General features: G+C 38.6%; 1 protein-coding gene across 5 annotated transcripts in view; it reads left to right on the forward strand.

Moving 5' to 3' along the window:
• brd9 (bromodomain containing 9) overlaps positions 1-27,143 on the forward strand; it is a 74,790-nt gene that overhangs the window by 10,692 nt on the left and 36,955 nt on the right. For 3 of the 5 annotated variants that reach the window (XM_043719330.1, XM_043719331.1, XM_043719332.1), the window contains exons 3-11: positions 5,315-5,450; positions 8,740-8,800; positions 9,860-10,004; positions 12,749-12,859; positions 13,730-13,908; positions 15,204-15,336; positions 17,445-17,520; positions 24,330-24,434; positions 25,869-26,001. In XM_043719330.1, the coding sequence (XP_043575265.1) occupies positions 5,315-5,450; positions 8,740-8,800; positions 9,860-10,004; positions 12,749-12,859; positions 13,730-13,908; positions 15,204-15,336; positions 17,445-17,520; positions 24,330-24,434; positions 25,869-26,001 (1,079 nt within the window). The remainder of the gene's footprint in view (positions 1-5,314; positions 5,451-8,739; positions 8,801-9,859; positions 10,005-12,748; positions 12,860-13,729; positions 13,909-15,203; positions 15,337-17,444; positions 17,521-24,329; positions 24,435-25,868; positions 26,002-27,143) is intronic. The other 2 variants (XM_043719328.1, XM_043719329.1) reach the window with 2 other exon arrangements.

Raw genomic sequence — 27,143 nt, forward strand, 5'->3', positions numbered from 1 at the left:
TGGGGGATGGAGGTGTACTGGGACTGGATGTCCATGGTGAAGATGAGGCGTTGGGGACCGGGGAAGCGGAGATCCTGTAGGAGGTGGAGGGCGTGGGTGGTGTCCCGAACGTAGTTGGGGAGTTCTTGGACTAAGGGGGACAGGACCGTGTCGGGGTATGCAGAGATGAGTTCGGTGGGGCAGGAGCAGGCTGAGACAATGGGTCGGCCGGGGCAGTCAGGTTTGTGGATTTTGGGCAGGAGGTAGAAGCGGGCGGTGCGGGGTTGTGGGACTATGAGGTTGGAGGCGGTGGATGGGAGATCCCCTGAGGTGATGAGGTCAGGCAGCATCCCTGGATGCTGCCTGACCTGCTGCGCTGTTCCAGCAACACATATCTCATTTGGGCTCTAGAGGAACTTGGAGTGGGAGGGGAAACATCATGCTGCTATGGTATGTACCAATAATATAGTTAGAAAAAGGAAGGAGGTTCTGCTGAGGGAATACGAGCAGCTATGCACTAAATGATAAAGCAGAACTCAAAAGGTAACAATTTCTGCATTATTACCTGAGCCATAAGCTAATTGGTACAAGCTAAACAAAATTAAAAGGCCAACAAGTGGCTTAAAGATTGGTATGAGGGAACAAGTTCAAATTCATGAGACATTGGTATTATAGGGGAAGGAGGGTAGGGCTCCACCTGAATCACGCTGGGACCAGAGTCTTGGTGAATTGCATAACGAGGGCTGTAGATTGGGCTTTTAACTAAGTATAGGAGACTTGTCTACATGGAAAATTATAAAATCAAAGGTAAAGGAGAAGGTAGGATTGCAAGTTAGTGATGGGGCGAAGGTAAAACACAGGAAGGGAAATAAGTCTGGTACGAGTACAAATCTCCAAAGGGTAGCTACTCTGTAGTAAAGACTATAAATTAACAAATAAGAACTTCTAAATAGAATAGAGTAATAATGATTGGTGCCTTTAATCTTCATGTTGATTGGGTTAATCAAATGGGAAAGAGTAGCTACTTCAAAAATTCATAGTGTATTAGGGATAGTTTCCTCGAACAGTATACCATGGACCAATCAAGGAGGAGGTTATCGTGGATCTGGTAATGGGTAATGAGGCTGGTTTAATAAATTACCTCAGAATAAAAGATTCCCTCGGAAATAATGATCAAATATGATAGAATTTAAACTTAGTTCAAAATGTGGGTCGGAAATAACCGTGTTTAACTTAAATAAAAGGAATTACAATGAAATTAGGATAGAGTTAACTAAACTCTAGGACAGGGTAGATAGATTAGCAGGAATTAGAGTAAGTAAGCACTAGGAGACATTTAACAATATAACTGATGACTCTCAGTAAAAATACAGCCCGGTAAAGAGGAAGGATTCTAAGAGAGGAATAAACTGGCCGTGGCTAACCAAGGATGTTAAGGTATTAAGTGAATAAGTAAGCCTGTAAGGAGATCAAAGTCTGTAAAACTGGAATAAATTCTGAATCCAGCTATGGAAGACTTTTTTTTTAAAAAGGGAGAAAATAAACTACCAGGAAAAACTAGGAAGGATCATAAAAGCTGACATTAAGAGTTCTGTAAACCTATAAAAAGGGATGCGAATGGTCAAAATGAATATAGATCCCTTAGAAACGGAATCTAGGGAGATGTTTTGAAAAACAACGAAATGGCAGAGGAGTTAAACAGATATTTAGCACCAGTCTTTACAGTGGAAGACACTTAGAAATAACGAATACGGGGGAGGAACTAGGTACCATCACTATCCCTAAAGAAGTAGTTTTAGACAAACTAATGGGGCTAATGGCCGATAAATCCCCTGGCCCTGTTAGCTTGTAACCGAGGATCCTAAAAGTAGTAGTTGTAGTTAAAGCATTGGTTGTAGTTTTCGAAAGCCCTATGGATTCTGCAGAAATATCAGAAGATTAGAAAATTGGTAATGTGGCACTCCTATTCAAAAAGGGAGGAAGGGGAAAAGTGCAAAACTATAGGCTGATCAGCCTAATATCTATTGTTGAAAAATAATTGGACTCAATTATTAAGGAACTAATAGCAGAACATTAGGAAAATCCTATCCTAATCATGCAGACTTAGCCTGGTTTCATGAAAGAGAAATTGTGTCTGACTAATTTATTAGTTTTTCAAGGAATTCTCAACCAGAATGGGTAGAGGGAAACTGGTAGATGTGACTTTGCCACAGGAAATGACATCACCAGAGAAAATGACATCACCAACACAAAGAAATCTAAATAGAAAGTAGGACTTATCAGCAGTGCTTCGCCTGAGGCCAACTGAAGATGTTACCTGGTAAGGTGACAAAACGTCTGGAAATGAACCTTCCGGCTCAGCGAGCAAACCTACATCCAGAACTGGTAGATGTGTTGTATTTGGACTTCCAGAAGGTGTTCAACAAGATAACTCACAAAAGGTTAAATCATAAGAGCATATGGCATTTGAGGTCGTATTTTGGCATGTATAGAGAATTGGCTAATGGACAAGAAACAGTGGGAGGGAATAAGGAATTCTGTTTCAGTTTGGCGAACTGTGGCCAGTGGGATTCCAAAGAAATCAGTGCTGAGACCACAACCGTTTACAATGCATACTAATGACTTGGAGGAATGAAGTGAATGTGCTGTAGCCAGGTTTACAGAAAAATAGGTGAAAAGACAGGTTGTGAGAGGGATACAAGCAGTTCAGATATTGATAGGTTAAGTGGGCAAAAAATTGGCAAACAACTACAATTTGGGAAAATGCAAAGTTGCTGAGTTTGGAATGGAGAAAGAGAAAAAGTGCAGAAAGCTACAGCACAATGGGACTTGGGCTATTTGTACATGAAACACAGAAGGCTAGCACATAGGTGCAGCAGGTAATCAGGAAAGCTAATGGAAAGTTGGTCCTTATTTCAAGGGGGTTGGAATATAAACCAGGGGAAATTTATTGCAACTGTATGAGATGCTGGAAAAACCACATCTGGAGTACTGTGAGCAGTTTTGGACCCCTTATTTAAGGAAAGATATTGTTTCATTGGAGGTGGTTCAGAGAAGGTTCATAAGGATGATCCCTGATATGGAGAGATTGATTTATAAGCAAAGACTAAAACAGGTTGGGATTCTGCTCACTGAAGTTTAGAAGGCTGAGAGCTGATCATATTGAAACATATAGAATTCTTGAGGGGTCTGACAGGGTAAATGCTGAGAGGATGTTACAACTCAATGGAGAGTCTAGCACCAGAGGGCACAGTCTCAGAATAAAGCAATGCCAATTTAAGAGTGAGTTGAGTATTTCATCTGAGGGTTGAGAGTCCTTGTGTAAATTTAAGACTGAGACAGATAGATTTTACATCAGTAGGGTAATTAAGGGCCACGGGGGAAAGGCAGGAAAGTGGATGCGAGTTATGTCGGAATAGCCATGATCCTATTGAATGACAGAGCATGTCTGAGGAGCTGAATGGCCTAGTCTGGTTCTTATTTCTTATCGTCATAATTAGGTTACCTTGTTGTTTAGCTTTGCTCTGCTAAAGTTACCGCATTAACCATAAATTCCTCATTTTTGTTGAACTTGGTGTTCGAGATCTGCCTTCATAAGTCTGGTTAGGAACAATTGGGAAATTTTGGGGTCATTAAATATTTTAATTTCACTATGTTGCAAATCCAGTATTAGAGAGGCTGATTTATCATCCCTGACTTGTCATCCCTGTGTTGTATTATCAGTAGAAGTTTTCTATCTGATTGCTGGTTTAATATTATGTTCTCTTACTTGTCCACATTTGAGAGAGTAAAGTATGTCTGAGTCCCAGGTAGGTAATGTTTTGACATTCACTGATATTTGAGTTGTGTTGCACTTCCTACACTTCAATAATCACAGAAGTTCCAGGTTAGTGTTTCAGCCTTGACCTGAGAGGGTGCTTGAGACTGAGGAAACTAGAGAGAACCTGTTTTTGGATATTTCCTATTGTGGCTCCTGATGGAATGCTAAAGTATCCATAAGATCTGTGAAGATCTATTAGCAGAGATTGCAGTAATGAATATTGATTTGAGACTTTAAAGTTCTGAGACAGTGTTTTAAAATATTTTACAAATGCCCATTTTTAGAGGCCACGTTGTAAAAGTGGAGATCACATTTGTCACTTTAATTCTTGCATTCTACCTTTGCTCATTACATCTGTCACCTAGATAATGGAGGCGTGAAGGAGTGTAACATCCAGATTAACCCAGGACTATACTGTGGAAAATGGTGTTATAAAGCTATGTGTGCAAAACTTGAATGTAGGAATATTTTCTGGATTTTTTGTGTAATATATAATTTTCCACTGCCATAGGATCTTGTGTGGCTGCATACCTTTCCTGAAGAAATGAGATATGTTAAATACGAAACAAATACTCAATCTCACTTAGTTACAGGTTCAAGACCAGTAACTTTTGTTCACCAGTATTATGTCTTGAAGACTCAGATATGTGTTGTGGTAGCTCAAAACAGTATCTTGAGCTGAAAGCTTGAACACTTCATAAATGCAGAGGCCTTTCACTTGCAGTTTGGCTGGTCAAGACATTAAGACCAATGGTTGTGCACTTTATATATGAATATTTTCTGACTTTAGAAATTGTTCAGGTTTCCATAAGTTCTCCTGTTGACTGATTTCAGTACAATTTGCGAGTCACATCAGTTGTCTTGGGTAGTTGCACCATTATCACATAAGAAAAAGTATTAACTATTTGAACGAGCCCTTTACATGTCATATATAACTGGTTGTTAAGTATCCTGAACATAAATATACTTATGATACATTTGCGCCATTCTGAGCAAAATACAACTCACTTAATATAAAAAACTGAAAATGCTGAATACATTTTTGACATCTACATAGACTTGTTGCATTACAAGATTGAAAGCTGAGTACCAATCTGCTTGCTGTGCTGCAGTGATACAAGCATGCATACTTGTAGGCAATTATTAAGTACCATGCCATGTTAATACCAGCCAACCTTCATCATCTGTCTATTTACTTGATGGATATAAAATTGAAAATACAATGCACTATCCTTTGTCAGGAAAAGTTGTTACTTATACATTCTTTTCAAATAAACTGAACCTTTTGGCATGTGCTTTCTGAGATTTATTAATCTTGCATGTTTGTAAATAAGAATGAAAAGACTTGAAATCGGCTCATTTTGCACATTTATTGTTTCTGTGATGGCAAAAAACTAATCATATTCTTCTGTAGATTTGTTAGACCTCATCGTCCACAGGGCATCTATATCAATGACATTCCTTAATGGAATCAAATATGTATTCTATCATTTGACTGATCATCTTTTGTGACAGGAAGAGAAGAAGCGAAAACGTGAAAAAGAACATTTAGACAGTGAGGCTGATGCAGATGAGTTTGATCCAGGAAAAAGGATTGAAGTTGAACCCCCAACAGATCGACCAGTCCGATCGTGCAGGACAAAGGAACAAGGTACAAGTTTTTTAAAAATAGACTGCAGATGTTGGAAGTTGAAAATGAAAAGAGAAATTGCTGAAAAAACTCAGCAGATCTGGCAGCATCTGTGGACATCAATTCGGAAGAAGGATTACTGGACCCTTCTGCTTTCTGCTCTATCTCCACAGATGCTGTTCAACCTGCTCAGTTTCTTCAGCAATTTCTGGTTTTGTCTCAAAATTATCAGTAGCATTCACAGTTTTTTTTTATATAACTTAGTTTCATCTGTAATATATTGTCAGGTATAAAAGAGAGAACATAAATGGTAATGGACTTGAATTATTCTAATTACTGGCCATTCCTGGTATCATTCATTGTAATTTAAAAAATGAACATTTCTAAAATGCTATGTGTTGAGCTGTATCTTTTTTAGGTGTTTGTATTCTCCTTTACTACTCCTGTTGTGTTCTTTGGAGCTTGGTCATGCAAATTTACTTCTCACAGTGAGGCAGGGTGATGTATGCAAAATTAGCATGGGATCAGGGATGCAATGTTTTACTAAAACTTTCACTAAGCGGTATTGCATTTCCAATGCCTTTAGTTGGGACTTTTGGTGATATCTTAATATTGTTGTGAAATAGCAGAATACAGACATGAGTCAGGGAATATCTAATTTAGTTAATAGTGCTTCAAAAATGTTATTGCTTTCCTCCTTAATTTTTCTGTGTGATTGCTTAACATGACTACAGTTTGGAGTAAGAAGCTTGTGTCACTGCTAGTAAACTACTAAGTATATACCACACCTACTTTGAAAGAAAACGTATAGCAATACCATTTGTAGAAATTATATCACTCAGTCAATGAATCACAAGTGGCAAGGTTTTCAATCAATGATCTGACCCATGTAGAATCAGTTGTGAAGTTCTTAGAATTAATTTGAACCAAAGAGGAGAAATTAAGGTGTCCAGAATCCCACTCCTGATCATTCTCCAGTGATGCTGGTGCAGTAAATAGATTTTTGTGGCTATAACGTGTGGCAGTGTGCTCTGATGACATAAGTGGTCAAATAATTATTTACCAGTTACTATCCAGGGTTGTATTCAAAGACCAGAAGCTTTAATGGATTCTGGAGAGCATAGTACAGCAAACGAAGCTGCCTTCATGAAGGAGGAAAAGTAAACAAGATCCTACTGAGATTATAAAAAAAGATTATTCATTAACAAAGAAGAATCTGCATTTATTTGCACCAATCACAACCCCAGGAGGTCCCAAACCACTTTATAGTCAATTAAGTTTTTTTTTAAAATGAAACCACTCTTGTAACGTAGGAAAACATTTTTGAAGGCTTAAATTACAACAGGATTACAACTAGATTTTGACCAGATGGGCCAAAGCACTGAGAAGTGGCAGATGGAGTTTAATTCAGATAAATGCGAGGTGCTGCATTTTGGGAAAACAAATCTTAACAGGACTTATACACTTAATGGTAAGGTCCTAGGGAGTGTTGTTGAACAAAGAGACCTTGGAGTGTACGTTCATAGCTCCTTGAAAGTGGAGTCGCAGGTAGATAGGATAGTGAGGAAGGCGTTTGGTATGCTTTCTTTTATTGGTCAGAATATTGAGTACAGGAGTTGGGAGGTCATGTTGCAGCTGTACAGGACATTGGTTAGGCCGCTGTTGGAATATTGCGTGCAATTCTGGTCTCCTTCCTATCGGAAAGATGTTGTGAAACTTGAAAGGGTTGAGAAAAGATTTACAAAGATGTTGCCAGAGTTGGAGGATTTGAGCTATAAGGAGAGGCTGAACAGGCTGGGGCTGTTTTCCCTGGAGTGTCGGAGGTTGAGGGGTGACCTTATAGAGGTTTACAAAATCATGAGGGGCATGGATAGGATAAATAGACAAAGTCTTTTCCCTGGGGTCGGGGAATCCAGAACTAGAGGGCATAGGTTTAGGGTGAGAGGGGAAAGATAAAAAAAGACCTAAGGGGCAACTGTTGCACACAGAGGGTGGTGCGTGTATGGAATGAGCTGCCAGAGGAAGTGGTGGAGGCTGGTACAATTGCAACATTTAAAATGCATTTGTATGGGTATATGAATAGGAAGGGTTTGGAGGGATATGGGTCGAGTGCTGGCAGGTCTAGATTGGGTTGGGATATCTAGTCGGCATGGACGAGTTGGACCAAAGGGTCTGTTTCCATGCTGTACATCTCTATGGCTATGACTCTAAATTGTTTGTTCCTTCCCCCAGTATCCAAGATGAACCGAACAAATAATTGTCTACATTCAGTCATGGTGTCCACATTGAGTCTTATTGCCAGCCTGTTAGTGAACTATCACTAAATCTTGTACATGCTAGGTCGCTTAATTGCACAAATTTCCGAATAGTTTTCCTGCCACCATTACTAAATAATTTAACATATTTTGACAATGTTTTGTTATTCTCATCGCAACTCATGACAATAGTGGACAAGTTTCAGTGTCAAACCTGGTTTTATTGTCTAGATGTTTTGCTTTCGCAAATTGATAACTACAGTGGTTGGATAGTGAATATTCATGCATGGTTACCAATATACTTTAAATAAAGTACATAAAACAAGGGCAAAAAAAAGCAAAGCTGCAGAGTAATTTGGAGAGATCTTAACATTAAACAGCAAAAAATAAATATTGAGCCATTTTCCCATCAGTACCCTTTAAAGACACCCAACCCAAGTGAAATATCATTCTTATTTTCACTCTTTAATTTATTACTCAACTGATTAGGTTACAAATGTTTCCTTTCACTGACTTTCTGCTCGTTCACAAAATGTAATTCTCTTCTCTCCTTGAAATAATGATGGTTTCCTGATGCTCATTGTTTTGAGGATTCCATAGTGTATCGCATTTGATGATGTGGATTTTGTGAACTGAAGCTGCTTCAGGACCCATAGCCCTCTTTCTGCATGTTGTAAAAGATCAAGTTAGCACTTCAGCAATGATCTCACAAGGTAGCTTACCTATTATTTAGCTTAAGTCCCATGATTTCTTCGAAAAACTGTTTGATCCAATACTTAAAAAATGTTCTGTGCCTTTTTTTAAAAAAAAGCAAATCACCTTCACTGAATGCAAAACCAAAACCCATGTACCTTGGTTTTAGAGCCCAAGTTCCAAAATAATTTTAAGCCTTCATCACAATATTAGATAGTTGCATTCGTGTAGTGACATTCACAATAAAGATCATGAAGCATGTTACTTTTGCATTACTTTTTAATGTAAGATGATACATGTAAGCAATTACAGATTATGCCATTATCTTTCAATACTAATAAAACCTTTGTTTGTGTTAAAAGTGGAAAGTGAGAATACACCTCTGCAGCAGCTATTGGAGCATTTTTTGCGCCAGTTACAAAGGTATGATTTAAAGCCATACTATGACATGCAGTCTCAAAATATATTCATTCAAAGTCAGCAACAATTAAATAGTTTGTCTTTTTATTGAACTATTTAACTATATTTGTCTTCCTACATTGGGAGGATAGATTGATTTATCTAAGCTGTATCCAGAATTGTGCATAGTCTACTACAAGGTGTCAGAGTTTTGATATCTTCCTGCACCCATTCTCCCTGGTGGGGTAAATTCTGACCTTTGCTTTCTACCTATTTTCAAATTTGACATATTGTGTGACCATAGTGAGCATGACCTTCCGTCCCAGCGTGTTGCACAGCAGTACAGTTTGCTAAATCTTTAAATCTTGTATTTTACTGTGTACACTAACCTTTTGAGGGCAATGACTTGCTAGTAAATCGAACTTGCATCTGTACTGTTATAAGTATCTGTAGGACATTATATATGCTCTGGCTCAAAAACATGACCATTCTTCATCTGTGAGTCTAGATCATGAGTATGAGAAGTTATTGAATTGCATGTTGGAGGAGAGAATTATAATTAATGTTCACCCTGTCCTCAACCACAAACTCTTTTTGCACACCTCTACTTCAATGTTTTTAATAACATTATGGGAAGGGAAAGTGTTCTCTGACTGAACATTGAACATTGTAAACAGACCATAAAATCTGGTAAAATTGTTCACATATTGTCAAATAAATCCTGCCATCTTGTTTAATTTGCTGGTAATGCTTAGCAGCCTGAGGATATCTTTCTCTCTTGGGAGAGAACCCTTGTTGGCTTCCTTTGCTTACCATAGCTCAGGCTGCTGAAACACAACATCACCCATAACACTAACGTCACTGAGATCTGCAAATTTGACAAGACCATAGTGTTGTTAGTTGAGTAACATACCACTATATTAAGTAAGGAGTGCACAATACATGTTTCTTTTTAAAATCTTCTATTTTACTTATTGGAATATCCACAAGTGTTTAGAGAGATGAGGAAGGGAGAAAGAGGAATGAGTGTTTGTATACTTATTATTTCTGTTTAAATCATAATCAAAAATTGTTTTGTTTTAGGAAAGATCCTCATGGATTTTTTGCGTTCCCTGTTACGGATAGCATTGCACCTGGTTATTCTATGATAATCAAACATCCAATGGATTTCAGCACAATGAAAGATAAAATCCTAGCAAATGAATACAACTCTATTACAGAATTTAAGGTAAGGTTAACACAAGAAATAAACCTAAATAACCAATTCAAAAGGTAGCAGTTGTTTCAAACATACTTGTGCATTCTTAATTTCTCAATGAGCGCTTCTTAGAATTGTCTGAAGAATTTCATAGTGAGAATAGCTCTTTCAGTGTGGAAAACCTGTTTGAAAAGAGTAATTATTTCTTTATAAAAAGTTTCTTAGAAGAACTGGTAGGCCTCAACATTTCAAGTAGCATGCTCTTCACAGTGTCTGGAGGAATAACTGGAACAGATGAAAGAATTGCATATAGTGGAGGATGGGAATATGGTTGGGGTGTTAACCCTCTATTGGCCAGGTTGTGGTGTTTCTAATAGGTTGTTTTTTATTAATCAACCTTTTTGGATGTGTTTTGACATGCCTCTGTTGCCATTGTATGCTGAGGTGAGATTTGAGCCTGCAATTCCTGGTCCACAGATAAGGACACTGCCATTATAGCACAAGATTCCTTAAGAAGTGCAGTCAGTAGAAAATAGATTAGTATATGGTAACTGTTTTGCTGCTGATTGGTCAACTGTGCAAAGTTGTGAAGAATGGGTTATAATGATTTTCTTGTGTGAAGGTGGCATATGTCAATGATAAGACAATTGGCCTGGGGGTGTCATGGTGTTAGTTGCTCTCCATGGCCTTGCTGATATAAATGCGGTGTGTGATGTAAGAGTGAGGTTGAGAGTTGAACTATTGGCTGTAGTGGTTATTAAGCTGAATGTGTTTGATAGCTGACTTTTCAATTTGCTGTGCTTGACACGGTTTGATTTCCATGATTCTAGAGTGGATGCTTCACCCTATTTCCCTAATGATATTTATCAACAGCACTTGATCATAATGACCAATCAGCAGCAAGAATATTATTTTGTATAGACTGATTCAAACACAATAGGCTATCCAATCAGCATTAAGGTCCCACCCATATTCCCTTTCTCCACTATATGCAATTCTTTCATCTGTTCCAGTTATTCCTCCAGACACTCCTTTCTTCGTTCATCTGTTCCAGTCATTCCCTTAGTTAATTGGTCATATATTCTGCTTGAAATGTGGGGCCTCTCAATTCTTCTAAGTAACTCCATTTAGGTAGCGATTGCTCCTTTCAGAGTAAACTTTACATGGTGTAAATAAAATTGTTTTACTCGATCTGTTTGATGTCCTGTCATTAACTGCCATTAAGTTTCAACAAACTTTTTTTACCTTGGATTTTGTTTTATTCAGTTGAGTTGAGCTGAAGAGGTCTGAGCGACATTTTTTTCTACTGTGTGAAATGTGATCCATTTCATTCAAATTATTTTCCCCATTGTGAAGGAAAATTACACTTGCCAGATATATTTGTGGAATATGAAGGAGTTAGCATTATAACTGACTACATAATTTTACCACCTCTTTTAAAATAAAATTGTAGTAAACAACATAACTATCCATAGCAGAAAACTTCAAACCCTGCAGCTTTTCCTGTAGTTCATGTTCTGTTTCGTTAAAGGTGGAATATGCCTTGATAGCATTTTATTGGTGGGCATTTGTTTCCTAATGTCTTTTAGCAGTCTGAATAGCGTGGCATGTTTAAATGTGTCAGTTGCATCATTAATGCATAATTTGGACATAATTAGGAATTGTTGCACCATTCCCTGGCTGCAGAATTTGAGAGTCAGTGTAAAATTTGGAGTTTCATTCTTTCGCTGCTTTATGGCTACATATGTGAGGTGATGCAATTGGAACTCAAAAGGTTAAATTATGAGGATTGGTTGTGAAGACCAAGCTTGTATTTCAATTTAAGGGGGCAATCATATTTATCTGTGTTTAAAATGATTAAAGATTCTGATAGGGTTTTTGAAGAAAGGTTTACTTTATGCAAAACAAGAGGAAATAACCTTAAAATTACAACTGTTCAGTTCAGGGGTGATTGTCAATATAAAGTATCTAGTTCCATTGAGTGTCAGTTGACAATTTGAAAAGTGAGATTGCAAATACAACAATCGGTACATGTAATGAGAGCTGTGGAACCAAGGTGGGCTGATTGAGTTATTTAACAGTGTAGCCTTGGTCTAATTGAATGATGCACCATGGTCCGTGGCCTACTCCTGTCCCTGCGTGCTTCAATCATTTACGTTGAATACCTTCCAGAGTGGTGAAATCCTTCAAGTTTGCAGCCAGATTGATTCAGGACAGTCTGAATATAATTTGATAATTATAGTGATGTTGTATCAAGTTCATATATGAAGCTGCAGAGTGACCTTAGAGAATTAAAATGTTAAAAAGATTGTAAATCAAATTTGGCTATACAAGCGGTCCTTCATTTGCAAATGTACAAACTTATGAATGCCCCTATTTGTGAATGCAATTCCATATATGCCTTTAAAATTTAAAGATCTGACGTACAAACATTTCCTATACTTGTGCATAGTTGCTTTCCATTGTCCTGAATTGTGCTTTGACTTGTGAACAGACTCCAGAATGGAACATGTTTGCAACCCAGAAGCTGCCTGTTTAGTATCAGTGATGTAACAGGAGATGGGGAGAATGATAACATAATAGTTGGCATGGCAAAGACTAACTGGTCTGTTTATCATATTATAATCTAGACACAGCCAATTCGATTAGTGCACTTTTTTCAAGAATTTTACGCTAACATGTACCTTCTACCAACTGCATAAAATAGAATATATTAAATGTTAATGTAGAAATAGTGGAAAAAAGTAACTTTGGTCACGTTCCTTTACTTCTAGGGTGACTTCAAACTAATGTGCGATAATGCAATGACTTACAACCGGCCTGAAACAGTGTACTACAAGGCAGCAAAGAAGCTACTTCATACAGGATTTAAGATGATGAGTAAAGTAAGATGATTTTTGTGACTTGTGTGTCTCATGTTTGATATGACTAGTGATGGGTCAGCACAGTATTGTATTGAACAGACCAACGAATGCAGATTTTTATTCTGCTATTTGCCCAATAAGGGGCCATCACTGATCTGACTAAATCTTCATTTAGCTTAAGCATCAAGTGATTGGTGCTGTCATACATGCTAACTGGAGGGGGAAGGCAATTGTAAACTATCCTGGTGTTCACGCCATATTGGAAGTCATCTCCACATAAAGTTGATTTACTGTGCTGCACGTTTCATTTGCACATAGTCAAAGAAGACTGATATTTGTGTTGACTCGTCACTAGCATGACTAAACTAATGTGTACATCGTTTAATTATTCCACCATAGTTTGTATTACTAAGAAGCATAACATAAAAGCGGACTGTAAACAAAGTTTACTTGAAATGCATTTTTTCATGATGCATAATTGAAGTAAGTTGACATTTAAAGCTTTTATCCTGTTTGCATGGTTTATAATATCATAGTGTTTTTCTTTTGTTTTTGTGGAGTGTTTCTTAAAATGTGTTCAGCATTCCCCTGAATGTGTTTTATTTACTCCATAACCTTCACGATCTTGTGTTATGGTGTTGATGGCTGTAGAGTCTTTTGTCAAGGCATGCTATAGTATGTGATCCATATGTCACCACTAGTGGGTTTTTTCCACTAAGCCACTGAGGCGCAACAGCACTCACCTGTAATTGCTCTCATTCGCAAAGATGAGTCATTAAACACCATGCACATCAATGACCAGCTACTACTAAATGCTGTGCATGTGCATGCAGTTCACCCCAGCACTTGGGGAGAAGTAAAAAGCGTGCCCTCTGTGTTCTTTGCTTACAGGAACGTCTGTTAGCTTTGAAGCGCAGCATGACATTCATGCAGGAGATCGATTTTTCTCAGCAGGCAGCACTATTAGGGGATGAAGATATAGCACAAGAGGAAACTGTTGCAGAAGTTACTGTAGTACCTGTTGAAACAACAACCAAGAAATCCAAGAAACAAATTAAAGAAGTCATCAGGTAATTGATTTCAATTTGAAATTGTTGACCCTTTTCTGAAGCAGCTTTTGAGTGTTTGTAAATGGGTTGATGCATTTTAAGAGGAGAGAATATATACACTTTGATACAATATTCTAGCTGATTTTTATTTATTCACGAGATGTGGGCATTACTGGCAAGGCCAGTTTGTTATCCATCCCTGATTGCCTTGAACAGCAACCGTATTGCTGTTGGTATGGAGTTACATGTAGGTTAGACCAAGTAAAAATGGCAGATTTCCTTTCCTAAAGGACATTAGTAAAGCGAATGGGTTTTTCTAAAAATAACTATGGTTTCATGGTTACCATAACTTAGACTAACTTTCAATTCCAGAATTCTTTAAATTTAATAATAAATTCAGTCAATTAAATTGAGGTTTCACCAGTTGACATGATGGGTTTTGAACTCCTATTCCTTGGAGCATTAGCCTGGGCTTATGGCTTACTGGTATATTAATGTTAATATTTTGCCACTGTCTTCCCTAATGCCAAAATGTTTGTCACTTCAAAAAACTACAAAGGTGAAATGCGTTTGATTAGAAATGGTTGAATTATCAGCAATAACTTTAGATGACTGTCATGTTATCCTATTGAAATAGCCTTGTTTGAGTAGCTTATCTGATTGCCTTATCTGATGGTAGTATCAGATGACAATTTATTAATAATCTAACAGTTCAGTATATAATATTGAGTAGTGTACCCAATAATGTAATGATGTAAGATTTATGGTCTAGAAGTATCTCTAGCTGCTGTGGCTTTTTAGTTACCTGGCCCTGAGAACATATAGTTTTCTTATCCAATCTCTTCTGAAACATTGCTTGCTAAGATGTAATTGTATGATGTTGGTCACCTTTCTTCAAGTGATCACTATATTTGTACAACATTGACCATGAGTGTCATCGGTAATTTTGGTCTTTTTCTCAGTTGAGGTGCATACACTGGATGCTTATAAAGACTAGTGTACCGGGCTAATTCATGTTCCATTTGTGATCAGTTCATACTGAAGCCAGTTTAAGAATTCTTTCTCTGTGTTGATAGAGATAAGCTTCTTTGTTTATAGACAGGAATTCCGCTTGACCACCTTTGGGCTAAGCACTCTGTTACAGGATCTCAAAATGTGAACAAGTACGTTGAACTGTCTTGGTCCTGCTATATTAGCTAGATTGGAGAATACAGTAGACAATATACTTAGAGTTGAATAACATGGATGCTCCTAATTTACCACAGTGCTCATGTCCCATCATCCAGCTTTACATACACAATTTCTTCTGTCTTCAGTTACTTGTATGAGCCAGAAGGGAATGCATGCAGCTCGACAGACAGTACAGCTGAAGAACATGTCCTAGCGTTGGTGGAACATGCAGCAGATGAAGCTCGAGACAGAATTAGCAGAAACGCAGCCAATAGCAAGGTATGTCAGTGTGACCAATGGGTAAACAATTTTAATGTACTGTAAGTAATATTCACTAATACAATAAAAACTGGATGTATGTAGCAAATGAGTCCTGTTTTGTCAGTTGTGCTTTTTTTGGACTCTGAACAAGTTGATATTGGAAAATTATTGAACTATACAGGGCAAAAGGAAGCTATTTTGTTTCAAAACTCTTTTTTTTAAAGAAAAGCTATCCTTGGTCTCATGCCCCTGCCTCTTCCCCATAACTATTCAAGTTTCTCTTTTTTTAATCACTTCTCTTGTAAACGCTCCAATGAGTTTTGCTTCTGCTATTATTAGGTGCAGGTCCAAGGTCTGAAATCCAGCATCCTAGGGACTGTGTGTCAAATTTAAGATTTTCCTCGATTTTTCAATTGCCCACCTTTTAGATTGGAGGAGTGAATGGAATATTTTCTGCTGTTATGAAACTATCCAGATAAGTGATCTAGAATTCATAAAGCAACAATGTTGGAGGGTCATTGCTGCTCAGCAAAAACTCTGTTGTTTCTATGATCTAGTCACTGGAATATATTGAAAATAAGTAGAGATTCCAATTTTTATTGAAGGAATTATTGAATTCACAAGAGGGTTATGTAAAAACTTTACTGAATGGGTATGCTAGCATTAGTTTGGGAATACAGGTCATGTAATGGACCTGCACTACTGTAACTCTAATTGAGAATTTCATCGATCTGCCGACCTCTTAAGAAAGAATCCCAAATTCTGTTCTACCAGTAAACAGATAGTTTTGTAACCAGAACATACTGGTATGGTGGGATGCAGGCAGGTACATTTTAAAGAGCTGCGGTGGACTCCAGTATTGTGTCTGGGTACAACTCTTGCTCTTTGGAACCTTTGGGATAATATGAGAATGGCCTTGTCATTCCTGTTCTGACTGTGTTCCAGGATTAGCAGCCAGATCCCCTGGAGACAAAAATCTAGTTTTTTGGACAAAAATATTTTGAATGGCGTATCTGTTTCACTACTGAACAAATCTCTCTGAATAAAAATAATTCTAGACAGTCTCTTTGTTAGCGAGTTTTGAGAAGAGTACTCCAACCTCTTGGCATCATGGTAGTCCACAAACCTACCAACACACTAAAATGGCAGGTAATGAACTTGAAGGACCCTATACAGACAACAAGCAAAACTAATGTTACTAACAAAATACCTTGCAAGAGCTGTAACAAACCCTACGTTGGACAAACAGGCAGAAAACTTGCCACCAGGATACATAAACATCATCTAGGAACAAAAAGACATGAACCACTCCCACTTGTATCTTTACATACGGATGAGGAAGGACGCCACTTTGACTGGGACACCACATCCATCCTAGGACAAGCCAAACAGAGACACATGCGAGAATTCCTAGAAGCAAGGCATTCTAACCAGAACTCTATCAACAAACACATTGATTTGGATCCCATTTACCACCACCTGAGAAAAAAAACAGGAAATGATATCACCACTGGAAATAACATTACCAACCCAAGAAAACCTAAACAGATAAATAAAAAGTGGGCCATACCACCGGTGCTTCATCCGGAGGCTCACTGTTGATGTTACCTAATATGGTGATGAAATGTCTGAAACCGAACCTTCCAGCTCAACGAGCAAACCTACATCTAGTCCCTTTGTTCTTTCATTGAACTTAATTTTATGGCCTCTTCTTCCGAACATACTAACTAGTGTAAGAATTTATCCCAATTTACATTGAATCTTTATTTGCTGGAAAATGTAACTTTTGAGATTGCTATTAGTGGACGTAACACAATTATTAGTTGGACATTGTTGATGTGACTTAACAAAAACACTGGCATAGACCTATACTTGATTATACTAGTTATCTGCACACATCATTGCAGCATATTCAAATATGGTTTTGAATGGATGATGTTGTTCACTAAATTGGTTGAACTATCCATAGAATGAGTAAATTAAAGCACTCAAGTACCCTAAATCCCCAAGAGCTGCTAAGCAAACAATTTTAATCTGAATTCGATGGATACTTTTGATCTGATTTTACTTCTATTTTGAATAATTAACTGTATATTTGACCCAATACATAATTTATTTTCCTGCAGATTGGCTATCTCAAAAAGGAGGGTGAAGGGCCGCTGTTTTTTGCTGTTGTAAACCAGTCAGATCCAGAAACAGAAGGCAAGTTGATTTTAATGTTTGATTATATTTAAAATATTCTAGGAGCAAAGTTTGATGTGTGCATGAACTCAAAATAGGATGTGACAAATCCTTTCACAGCATTCCTGATTTTCTTCACATTGGATATTGACATTGCTGTATGATTTGAGTTTAGGCTTGTGGTTTTCATTCACTCTCAGATGGTTTCTTCAAACTCATATCAAAACTTCAGCAAAATCAGTTTGCTGAGTATAGCAAAGATTTTCCCAGCAAAGTGTAAGAGTAGAAGGCAGTTACATAATATAAATTGTGTAAAGTCAAATCCATTGCTTACAGCAGTCTCCAAACATGATTGATAGAATAATTATCTAATCATCTCCAATCAAGCTAAGACTTGTAGCATTATGAACAAACGTTTCAGTTCTGAATTCAAGTGGGCTTATTGCAGAGTGGGCTGTCAACTTAATGAACACGTTTGGTGTTCTGACTCAGAACAATTTCACCCCTTAATAAAACCAAATACTGCAGACACTGAAAATCTGAGGTAGATACAGAAAATGTTTGAGACTCAGTAGTATCTGTGGAGAGAGAAACATGGTTGACATTTTCAGTCCAGTATGATGACTTCACAGACAAAAAAACACGCACCATCTTCATATTTTTTTTCATCTGAGAGGAGAAAAGAATAAATTAATTGCCGAATTAACCTGATTTTGATTGAATCACTAAGCATAATACAGCCAACAATAAGTACTGATCATTTAAGATTCATTGGACCAGGGATACTACATCAGTTCCAATTGGACATCAGTTAGAAAACTGAATTGGTCTAAGTGAACCCTTTTTATAACAGGGTGGTCTAACAGTGGAATGTCACAAGGTTTAGTGCTTGGGTGTCAGATATTTGCAACCATGCCATAGATTGTATTAGACCTCTGAATATTTAATGTAAAGAAGTCTTGCTTATATCAAATTTTGGTGAGACCACATTTCGAATACTGTAGATAGATTTAGTATCCTTACCTTAGGTGGAAGGTACATGCCTTGGGAATGCAACAAATGTTTATTACATTACAGATTCCAAGAATCAAGCGGTCCTTTTGAGGAGTTCTTTAAGAAATATAGACCCATGTCCTCTGAAGTCTAGCAAAATAAGAGATAATTAAATTGTAATGTGCAAAATTCACAGAAGGCTGAAAGAGCAGAATTTGAGAGACTATTTTCCAAAACTAGGAGCCAGAAGAAGATAAAGGGGAATATCTTGATTTGAGAGTTATCAGCAACATTCTCTCTGAACTGGAGCGAATCACTGCTGATGAATGACTTCTGCTTTTCTGCAAAAAAAAACAAGGAAAGTTTGTTGTAAAACTTTGTTATTCTGTACTTCAGAATAAGTTAGTAAGTGTATTTAGAACTGAGATCAATCGATTTTTGGGCATTAAGAACATCAAGCAATGTCAGGATGAGGAGGGAAAGTGTGTTGGTGAAGAAATTCAACCCCAATCTTCGTGAATGGCCAAGCAAGCACAATGCACGATTAAAGCTTTGCACTGCTCCTAATTCTTACATTTTTATGGAGAAAGTGAGGACTGCAGTTGCTGGAGATCAGAGTCAAAAGGTGTGGTGCTGGAAAAGCACAGCAGGTCAAGCAGCATCGAGGAGCAGGAGAATCAACATTTTGGGCATAAGCCCTTCATCAGGAATGTGGAGTGGGAAAGGTGGCTGAGAGATAGATAAGAGGATGGAGGAGCCCGCGCGACACACACACGTCCCTGATGAGGGGCTTATGCCCGAAGCATCGATTCTTCTGTTCCTTTGATGCTGCCTGACCTGCTGTGCTTTTCCAGCACCCCATTTTTCATCTTGCATTCTTATGCGCTACCAAAATGCAACTTAAAGGCCTTCTTAGGCTTTTAGTTTAATAAAACCTCAATAAGTCACACAAAAATATGCTGAATGCTTTATTACACATTGTACCTTAGTGGGCAGGATATAATAAAGATGTATAGCTCTTGCAATCAGTATGCTTTGGTGCTAAGTACAACTTCCAGGAATGAGAACTTCCCTCATTTGACAGAATTCCAACTTTTGAATAATGGTATTTTGCCATTTTAGTATTATTTTCTTTCCCACCTCTGTCTTCTGTTGACTGCTGCTCCCTCTTGAGATAGCACACTCTGCTGCCGGCCACTTGATGAGCCACAGGATTTAAATGATCAGGGAGAGATGAAGAGGGAGATAGATAGAAGAATGGATTGAAGATTCAGGAGACCTGAGGGAGGGAGCAGTGGAGTCAGGATTGGGCCTTTTGGGGTCTTAGGGAGAGGAGTAAGGAATGAAAATGTGTTGCTGGAAGAGCGCAGCAGGTCAGGCAGCATCCACGGAACAGGAGAATCGACGTTTCGGGCATAAGCCCTTCTTCAGGAAGAAGGGCTTATGCCCGAAACGTCGATTCTCCTGTTCCGTGGATGCTGCCTGACCTGCTGCGCTCTTCCAGCAACACATTTTCAGCTCTGATCTCCAGCATCTGCAGACCTCACTTTCTCCTCAGAGGAGTAAGGAATGTCTGGGTGGTACAGGGGAGCAGCAGATTTGGGGTTCACAAGGCCAGAAGACTGGTGGGGATGCAGGGAAGCCGTAGAGCCCAAGCTCAATGCAGAAGATCTTTCTTTCACTAGAAGACTATGGCTGCAGGGGATGTAAATGGCTGTGTCACAACTGGAAGCTCTCAAATTTGTTGATGTTTGTCCAGTCAAGTGCGTGACCTTGTTAAACTTGTATACCAGAAGGGAAAATGCCATGGTTGATGACTTCAACTCTCCAGAAACATCTCTAACTTTTTTGCAAATCAGAGCTCATGATGCAAACTTTTTTAAATTAAAATTTTACACTGTCAGTAACTTTGCATTGCGAAAATAGAGGGCAGAAGTAAGAATCTTGTTCAAACAATGAAATGTAAGCCTATTGAGAATCAAATTGTTATTGTGAAATTGCTATTCATTGATCAAATTGTAGGAATTAGAACATAGAATGTTACAGTGCAGTACAGATCGGCCCTCAATGTTAGTCAGTCATAGAGATGCACAGCTCAGAAACAGTATGGAAACAGACCCTTCAGTCTAACTCGTTCATGCCGACCAGATAGCCTAACCTAATCTAGTCCCATTTTCCAGCACTTGGCCTTTATCCCTCTAAACACTTCCTATTCATATACCCATCAGATGCCTCTTAAATGTTGTAATTGTACCAGCCTCCACTACTTCCTCAGGCTACTTATTTCATACATCCACCACCCTCTGCATGAAAAAGTTACCCCTTAGGTCCCTTTTATATCTTTCCCCTCTCACCTTAAACCTATGCCCTCTAGTTTTGAACTCTCCCACCCTGGGGAAAAGACTTTTTCTACATAGCTTATCCATGCCCCTCAGCCTATTCAGCCTCTCCCTGCAGCTCAAATCTTCCAACCCTGGTGACATCCCTGTAAATCTTTTCTGAACCCTTTCAAGTTTCACAACATCTTTGCTGTAATAGGGAGACCAGAATTGCACATAGTATTCCAAAAGTGGCCTAAACCATGCACTCTATAGGTGCAACTTGTCTTCCCAACAATGCACTGACCAATAAAGGTGAGCATAGCAAATGCCTTCTTCACTATCCACTTTTAAGGAACTATGAACCTGCACTCCAAGGTCTCTTTGTTCAGCAGCACTCCCCAGGACCTTGCCATTAAGTCTTGCTCTGATTGCATTTACATTTATCTAAATTAAACTCCATCTGCCACTCTTTGGCCCATTGTCTTCATGGTCCACTATATATATCATACCTCCTATGTTCACATCCAAATCATTTAATAAATGACGAAAAACTGTGGGCGCAGCACCGATCCTTGTGGCACACCATTGGTCACAGACTCCAGTCTGTAAAGCAATCCTTCACCAGTCAATTCCATAACCATGTGATTCCATGTGATTTAACCTTGCTAACCAGTCTACCATCAGAAACCTTGGCGAATGCATTACCGAAGTTGATATAGGTCACAGTTGACTATTGTCAACACTCCTGTCTTCAAAATGAAACAACACTTGGTCCGATTCTCTTTCCAATCTACTATCTCAACTCCAACCTCATGTCAAGATCAAAAGTTCTCGAATGTGTTGCTGCCCCTCCCAAATTCTCCCATCTTTTCTCGAAGTCCACATTTGAATCCCTCCACTAAGGTTTGTACACCTGCCTCTGCATTGAAATAATTATTAGCACAATCACATGCTATGTGCCAGTGACAACGGTAAACTTCCATCCTCCTGCAGTCTCTGATATAAATGACCATACCATTGTCTTCAAATACCTCATCACTGTCTTCTCCTTGATCTAATCATGACCAGAAGATTATTTTTAATGCATTATTCTCCTTTCTCCATACTATTATTTCTGATATTTCCCATTACTTGTCTGCCTTCTATTTCTCATCCACATGCCGGCACAGTATAAATTTTACATGTATGCTAACAACATTCAGCCCCACCACATCGCCACCTCTCTTGACTCAAAAGGAACATGAGTAGGCCATTCAGCCCCTCGAGCCTGTTCCACTATTGAAAGAGATCATGGCTGATGTGTGTCCTAATTCCATAAAACTGCCTTTGCCCCATATCCCTGAATATCTGAACAAAATTTATCTGAGATTTAAAAACAGCATCTGATCCTGCATCAATTGCCATTAAATCGAAGAGAGTTCCAAACATCTACTACTTTTTGTGTGTAGAAATGCTTCCTAACATCTCTGCTGAACCCTAATTCTCAGACGACACCTCTAATTCTAGAATCCACAGCCAGTGGAAATAGTTTAACTACCCTGTCTTTTCCTGTTTATATCTTGAAGATTTCAATCGGATCACTCAATAACCTTCTAAAGCCTAGAGAAAGCAGGTCTTATTTGTATATTCTGTCTTCATAAATTAACCCCTGAAGTCCAGGTGTTATTCTTGTAAACCTACGTTGTACTCCCACCAAGGCCAATATCTATTTTCTAAGATGTGGTGCTCACATCTACTCACATTGCTCCAAGTGAGACTCCTTTATTTTTATTAAATAATTGGACTGCTCATCAGTGGGAATTTCCCCCAATGAAATATTGGGATCACTGAAGTCAGTGTATGCAGACATGCGGAAAACTACATTCCTGAGCTACTGTCCCAATTTCTCTCTCTAGCAACAATTTCAGCCTAAGCCAGGCTGGTGACAACCTTGGTCCCTCATTTGATTCCAAAATGAGTGTTCGAGGACTGATGCTATTGAACAACTTCCTCTGTACCTTTTTTTTACCCCTCCAACTACAACCAATTTTTTTTTTTGTTTGCATGTGTGCATATGGTGTTGCGCCAACCTTCAAAATTAATCTGATGCCAATCTAACCTACACAGTTCCGTTATTATCCATATGTATGCCCAATGCCCATTTAAATGCCTTTAACGTCGGTGAGTGTACTATTGTTGTAGACAGGCTGTTCCACGCTCCTACTACTCTCCGAGTAAAGAAACTACCCCTGATATCTGTCCTAAATCTATGACCCCTCAATTGAAAGCCTTCACCATCTGAGGAAAAAGGCTGTCACTGTCCACCCCATCTAACCCTCTGATTATCTTATATGTCTCGATTAAGTCATCTCTCAACCTTCTTCTCTCCAATGAAAACAGCCTCAGTTCTCTCAGTCTTTCCTGGTAAAACCTTCCTTCCATACCAGGCAACATCCTAGTAAATCACCTCTAAACCCTTTCCAAAGCTTCCACATCGTTTCTATAATGTGGTGACCAGAACTGCACAGAATACTCCAGGTGCGGCCTTACCAGTGTCTTGTACAGCTGAAGCATGACCTCGTGGCTCTGAAACTCAATCCCCCTACTAATGAACGCCAACACACCATATGCCTTCTTAACAACCCTATAAACCTGAGTGGAAACCTTCAGGGATTTATGCACCTGGACATAGATCTCTCTATTCATCTACACAGCCAAGAATTTCACCATTAGCCCCAGTACTCTGCATTCCTGTTACTTCTTCCGAAGTGAACTTCTCACACTTTTCCGCATTAAACTCCATTTGCAACTTCTCAGCTCAGCTCTGCATCTTATCTGTGTCTCTTCTTTAGATTCATTATTCTAAAATTAATTTGGCAACCTGTTTGTGTTGCTGATTCAGACTAATGTGTTTTTGTTTACAATATGAAGTCTTCATTGAATCAAATCCAAATGAGAGTCCTTGCTAAATAGGGTAAAAACAGACATTAAGATGCTTTGTCACTAACTACTTGGAAGAATGCAGTGAAATCCAAGTCCTGGCTGATTTTTATGAATCTGGACCAGTGTTTAGTGATAGTAGCCTGGTCACAAAGGGACTTGTGTACCCCAGAGCAACCTGATGTTGCTGTGAGGTTGCTGGAAAGGCCAAACTGTTGACTTAGATGAGGGAATTTGGCAAAAAGAATATGAGATGGAGGGTAGAGGTGTTTCACCAGGTATTATGATACCTGGGTCTACGGTTAGCTGACATTTGTATGAATGTATAAAATGATTTTAAAAAATACCAATGATCGTTTAAAGGAACTACAGATTTTCCTTGACAAACTGTTTCTAATTCAAAGGTCATGAAAATGATCAAGTTCAGTGTTGACTAGTTTTACAATTTACACACAAAAGCTACTACAGTTTTAGATGAATATTTATTTGCAGTAAATACATGTTGACACGGGAATTTTTTTTAATCATATAGATTTGTCACTTGGATTTTTGTATCTGGTTTGAATATATGTTTAGTATTCTATATTGATATTGCAGAGGAAGAGGTTCACCCAGTCGATCTAAGTTCCCTTACAACTAAACTTCAACCAGGTATTAATACTATGGGATTTAAAGATGACAGGAGGAATAAAGCTTTATCAGGTAAAATTAGCTTTTGCTTTCACTAATCAAAACTTTATTTTTGAGTGCGAACGTGTATTGCTTAAGCTTTTCTCAAAATATTCCAATTTAGTAGAATCTCCACAGTGTGGAAGCAAGCCCATCAAGTCCACACTGACACTCTGAAGCATCCCACCCAGACCTTCCCTATAACCCTGCATTTTCTATGGCTAATACACCTAACCTGCACATCCCTGATATTATGGGCAATTTAGCATGGCCAATCCACCTAACTTGCACATCTTTGGGCTATGGGAGGAAACCGGAGAAAGCAAAGAAAACCCATGCAAACACTGGGAGAATGTGCAGACACCACACAGACAGTCTACCTGAGGCTCGACCCCAGATTCTTGGTGCTGTGAAGCAGCAGTGAATGAACAAAAATTTGACAGATGTGGCTTTGTGTGGAAAAATGTCAATTTTTCTACTTTGGCACGAAGAATAGAAAGAGACAATTTTACTTAATTGGAGAGAAACTGCAAAGTGCTTTGGTACATGGAGATCGGGATATTCCAGTATATGAATCACAAAGAGTTAGTGTGCAGGTACAACACATAATTGTAAAAACAAGGAAAACCTGATCTTCATTACACGAGCAATAGAAGATAAAAATAGTGAAGTTTTGTCACAACTTAATAGGGTGGGTGGCACCTGGAGGATCAGAGTTTTGGTCTGGTCAGTTCAGCAAGGAAATACTTGGTTTGAAACAGCTCTGACAAGGTTCACTAGGCTGATTCTTAGGATAAAAAGATTCGCTTTTATGAGCAAAAGGTTAAGCAAGATGAGCCTATACTCAGTGGAGGTTCCAGCAACATTAGGTGATCTTGTTAAAAATATAAGCTTCTAAGAGGGCTTGACAAGACAGGTGCTGCCAAGATGTTTCTCCTCACAGGGAAAGTTAAGATTAGGAAGTCAAATTTTAAAAATAAGGGATTGCTGATTTGAGGTATAGATGAGGAAGATTTTGTCTCCAAGGGTTGTTTTTACCTTGGCTACCTTTGCGTGCCAACTGGCATGACCCATTACCATAGCATGTAGATGATGCCAATTTTACTGTATGCCATTACAATATAACAATTTAACGTGCAAAATTGTTTGTGTTTATACAACATTTAGTTTATTCCTTATGAACACTATAACCTTGTAATCATCATCAAAGAAAGAAGGGAGAAAACTAAGTTTTTGGAGGAAAAACTATCCATGTTTTGGGGGGAATGTTGTCTCTCTCACATATATTTTGTGTCTTTTTAATGGAAAAATAGTTTGGATTATGTTTTGAACCTATAAAAGAACAAACCTAAGTATTAGGTGAATTGAACCTGACTCTTACAAATGAATGTGTCCAACCCAATACTCTTGTTAGAAATGAAATGTTGGATGTGAAAACATTTCGAAACCTTTCTTTACCTATTACAGTTACGTACTTGAACTGTGTGTATACAGCACAGTCCATAGAAAACAATACCATCTTCCCTAACCTTACCCCAGAGGAGACTGAGTTGCTGTATTCTACATATGGAGAAGAGACTGGGGTGCAGTGTGCCTTGAGGTAAACACATTTATTAATTTACACTCCAGAATAAGCCTTTGTTTTTAGTATTGAAGGGTGAACAAATGGTGTGGGTTTCAAAATGGATTTATTTGAATGTATTTGGCTATGCTGCTGCAATGCTGTCAGCTATTGGGTGTCAGTATGTTTATTTTTGTTCACTTGAGGGCCTTGCTGGCTGGACCATTCCTGTTCTCTTGAGGAGGTGGTAGTGAGCTGCCTTTTGAATCACTGTAGTCCAAATGTTGCAGGGAGACCCACAATGTTCTTAGGAAGGAAATTTCAGGGTTTTCGCCCAACAACATTGAAGGAATGACAATACGTTTCTAGGTCAGGATAGTGATTGGCTTGGAGATCAATTTGCAGCTGTTGGTCTTGCCATGTATCTGCTACCCTTGTCTTCCTAGATGTCATTAATGGGTTTGGAAGGTGCTGCTGAAAGATATTTGGTGAATTTCCACAGTTTGTGTTGTAAACTGTGCACACTGCTGTTACTGAGTGTCAGTGCTGGGGAGAGTGGATGTTTGTGAAATAGTGCCAATCAAGCAAACTGCTTTGTCCAGACGGTTTCAACCTTCTTGGCAGTTGTTGGAGCTGAACTCATTCAGGAATGTGAGGAGTAATCGATCACTCTCCTGACTGGTGCCTTGTAGGTGGTGGACAGGCTTTGGGAGAGAAAAAAAATAAATTACTTCCATAGTCTTAGCTTCTAATCGCCTTTTGTAGCCACTGTATTTGTTGGGTGAATCCATTGAGTTTCTGTTCAATAGTAACCCCTCAGGATGTTCATAATGGGGGCTTCAGTGGTGGTAATACCATTTGAATTTCAAGAGGCAGTGGCTTGGTGGTAATTGCCTGTTATTTCTGTGGCATGCATGTTTTTTGCCATTTTTCAGTCAAAACCTTGATGTTGTCTTGCTACATTTTGTCATGGACGGCTTCATTACCTGAAGAGTTGTGAATGGTGGATATTGTGCAATCATCAGTGAAGATTGCCACTTTTTGACCTTGAGATGGAGGGAAAGTCATTGAAACTGCTGAAGTTAGTTGGGCTAGCAGAGCGCTTTAGGGAACATCTCTGGGACACCCACACCGCCCTATGGCCCAACATTTCAACTCCCCCTCCCACTCTGCTGAGGACA

The sequence above is a fragment of the Chiloscyllium plagiosum genome, chromosome 29, assembly GCF_004010195.1.
Source record: "Chiloscyllium plagiosum isolate BGI_BamShark_2017 chromosome 29, ASM401019v2, whole genome shotgun sequence".
In the NCBI taxonomy this organism is placed as follows: Eukaryota; Metazoa; Chordata; class Chondrichthyes; order Orectolobiformes; family Hemiscylliidae; genus Chiloscyllium; species Chiloscyllium plagiosum.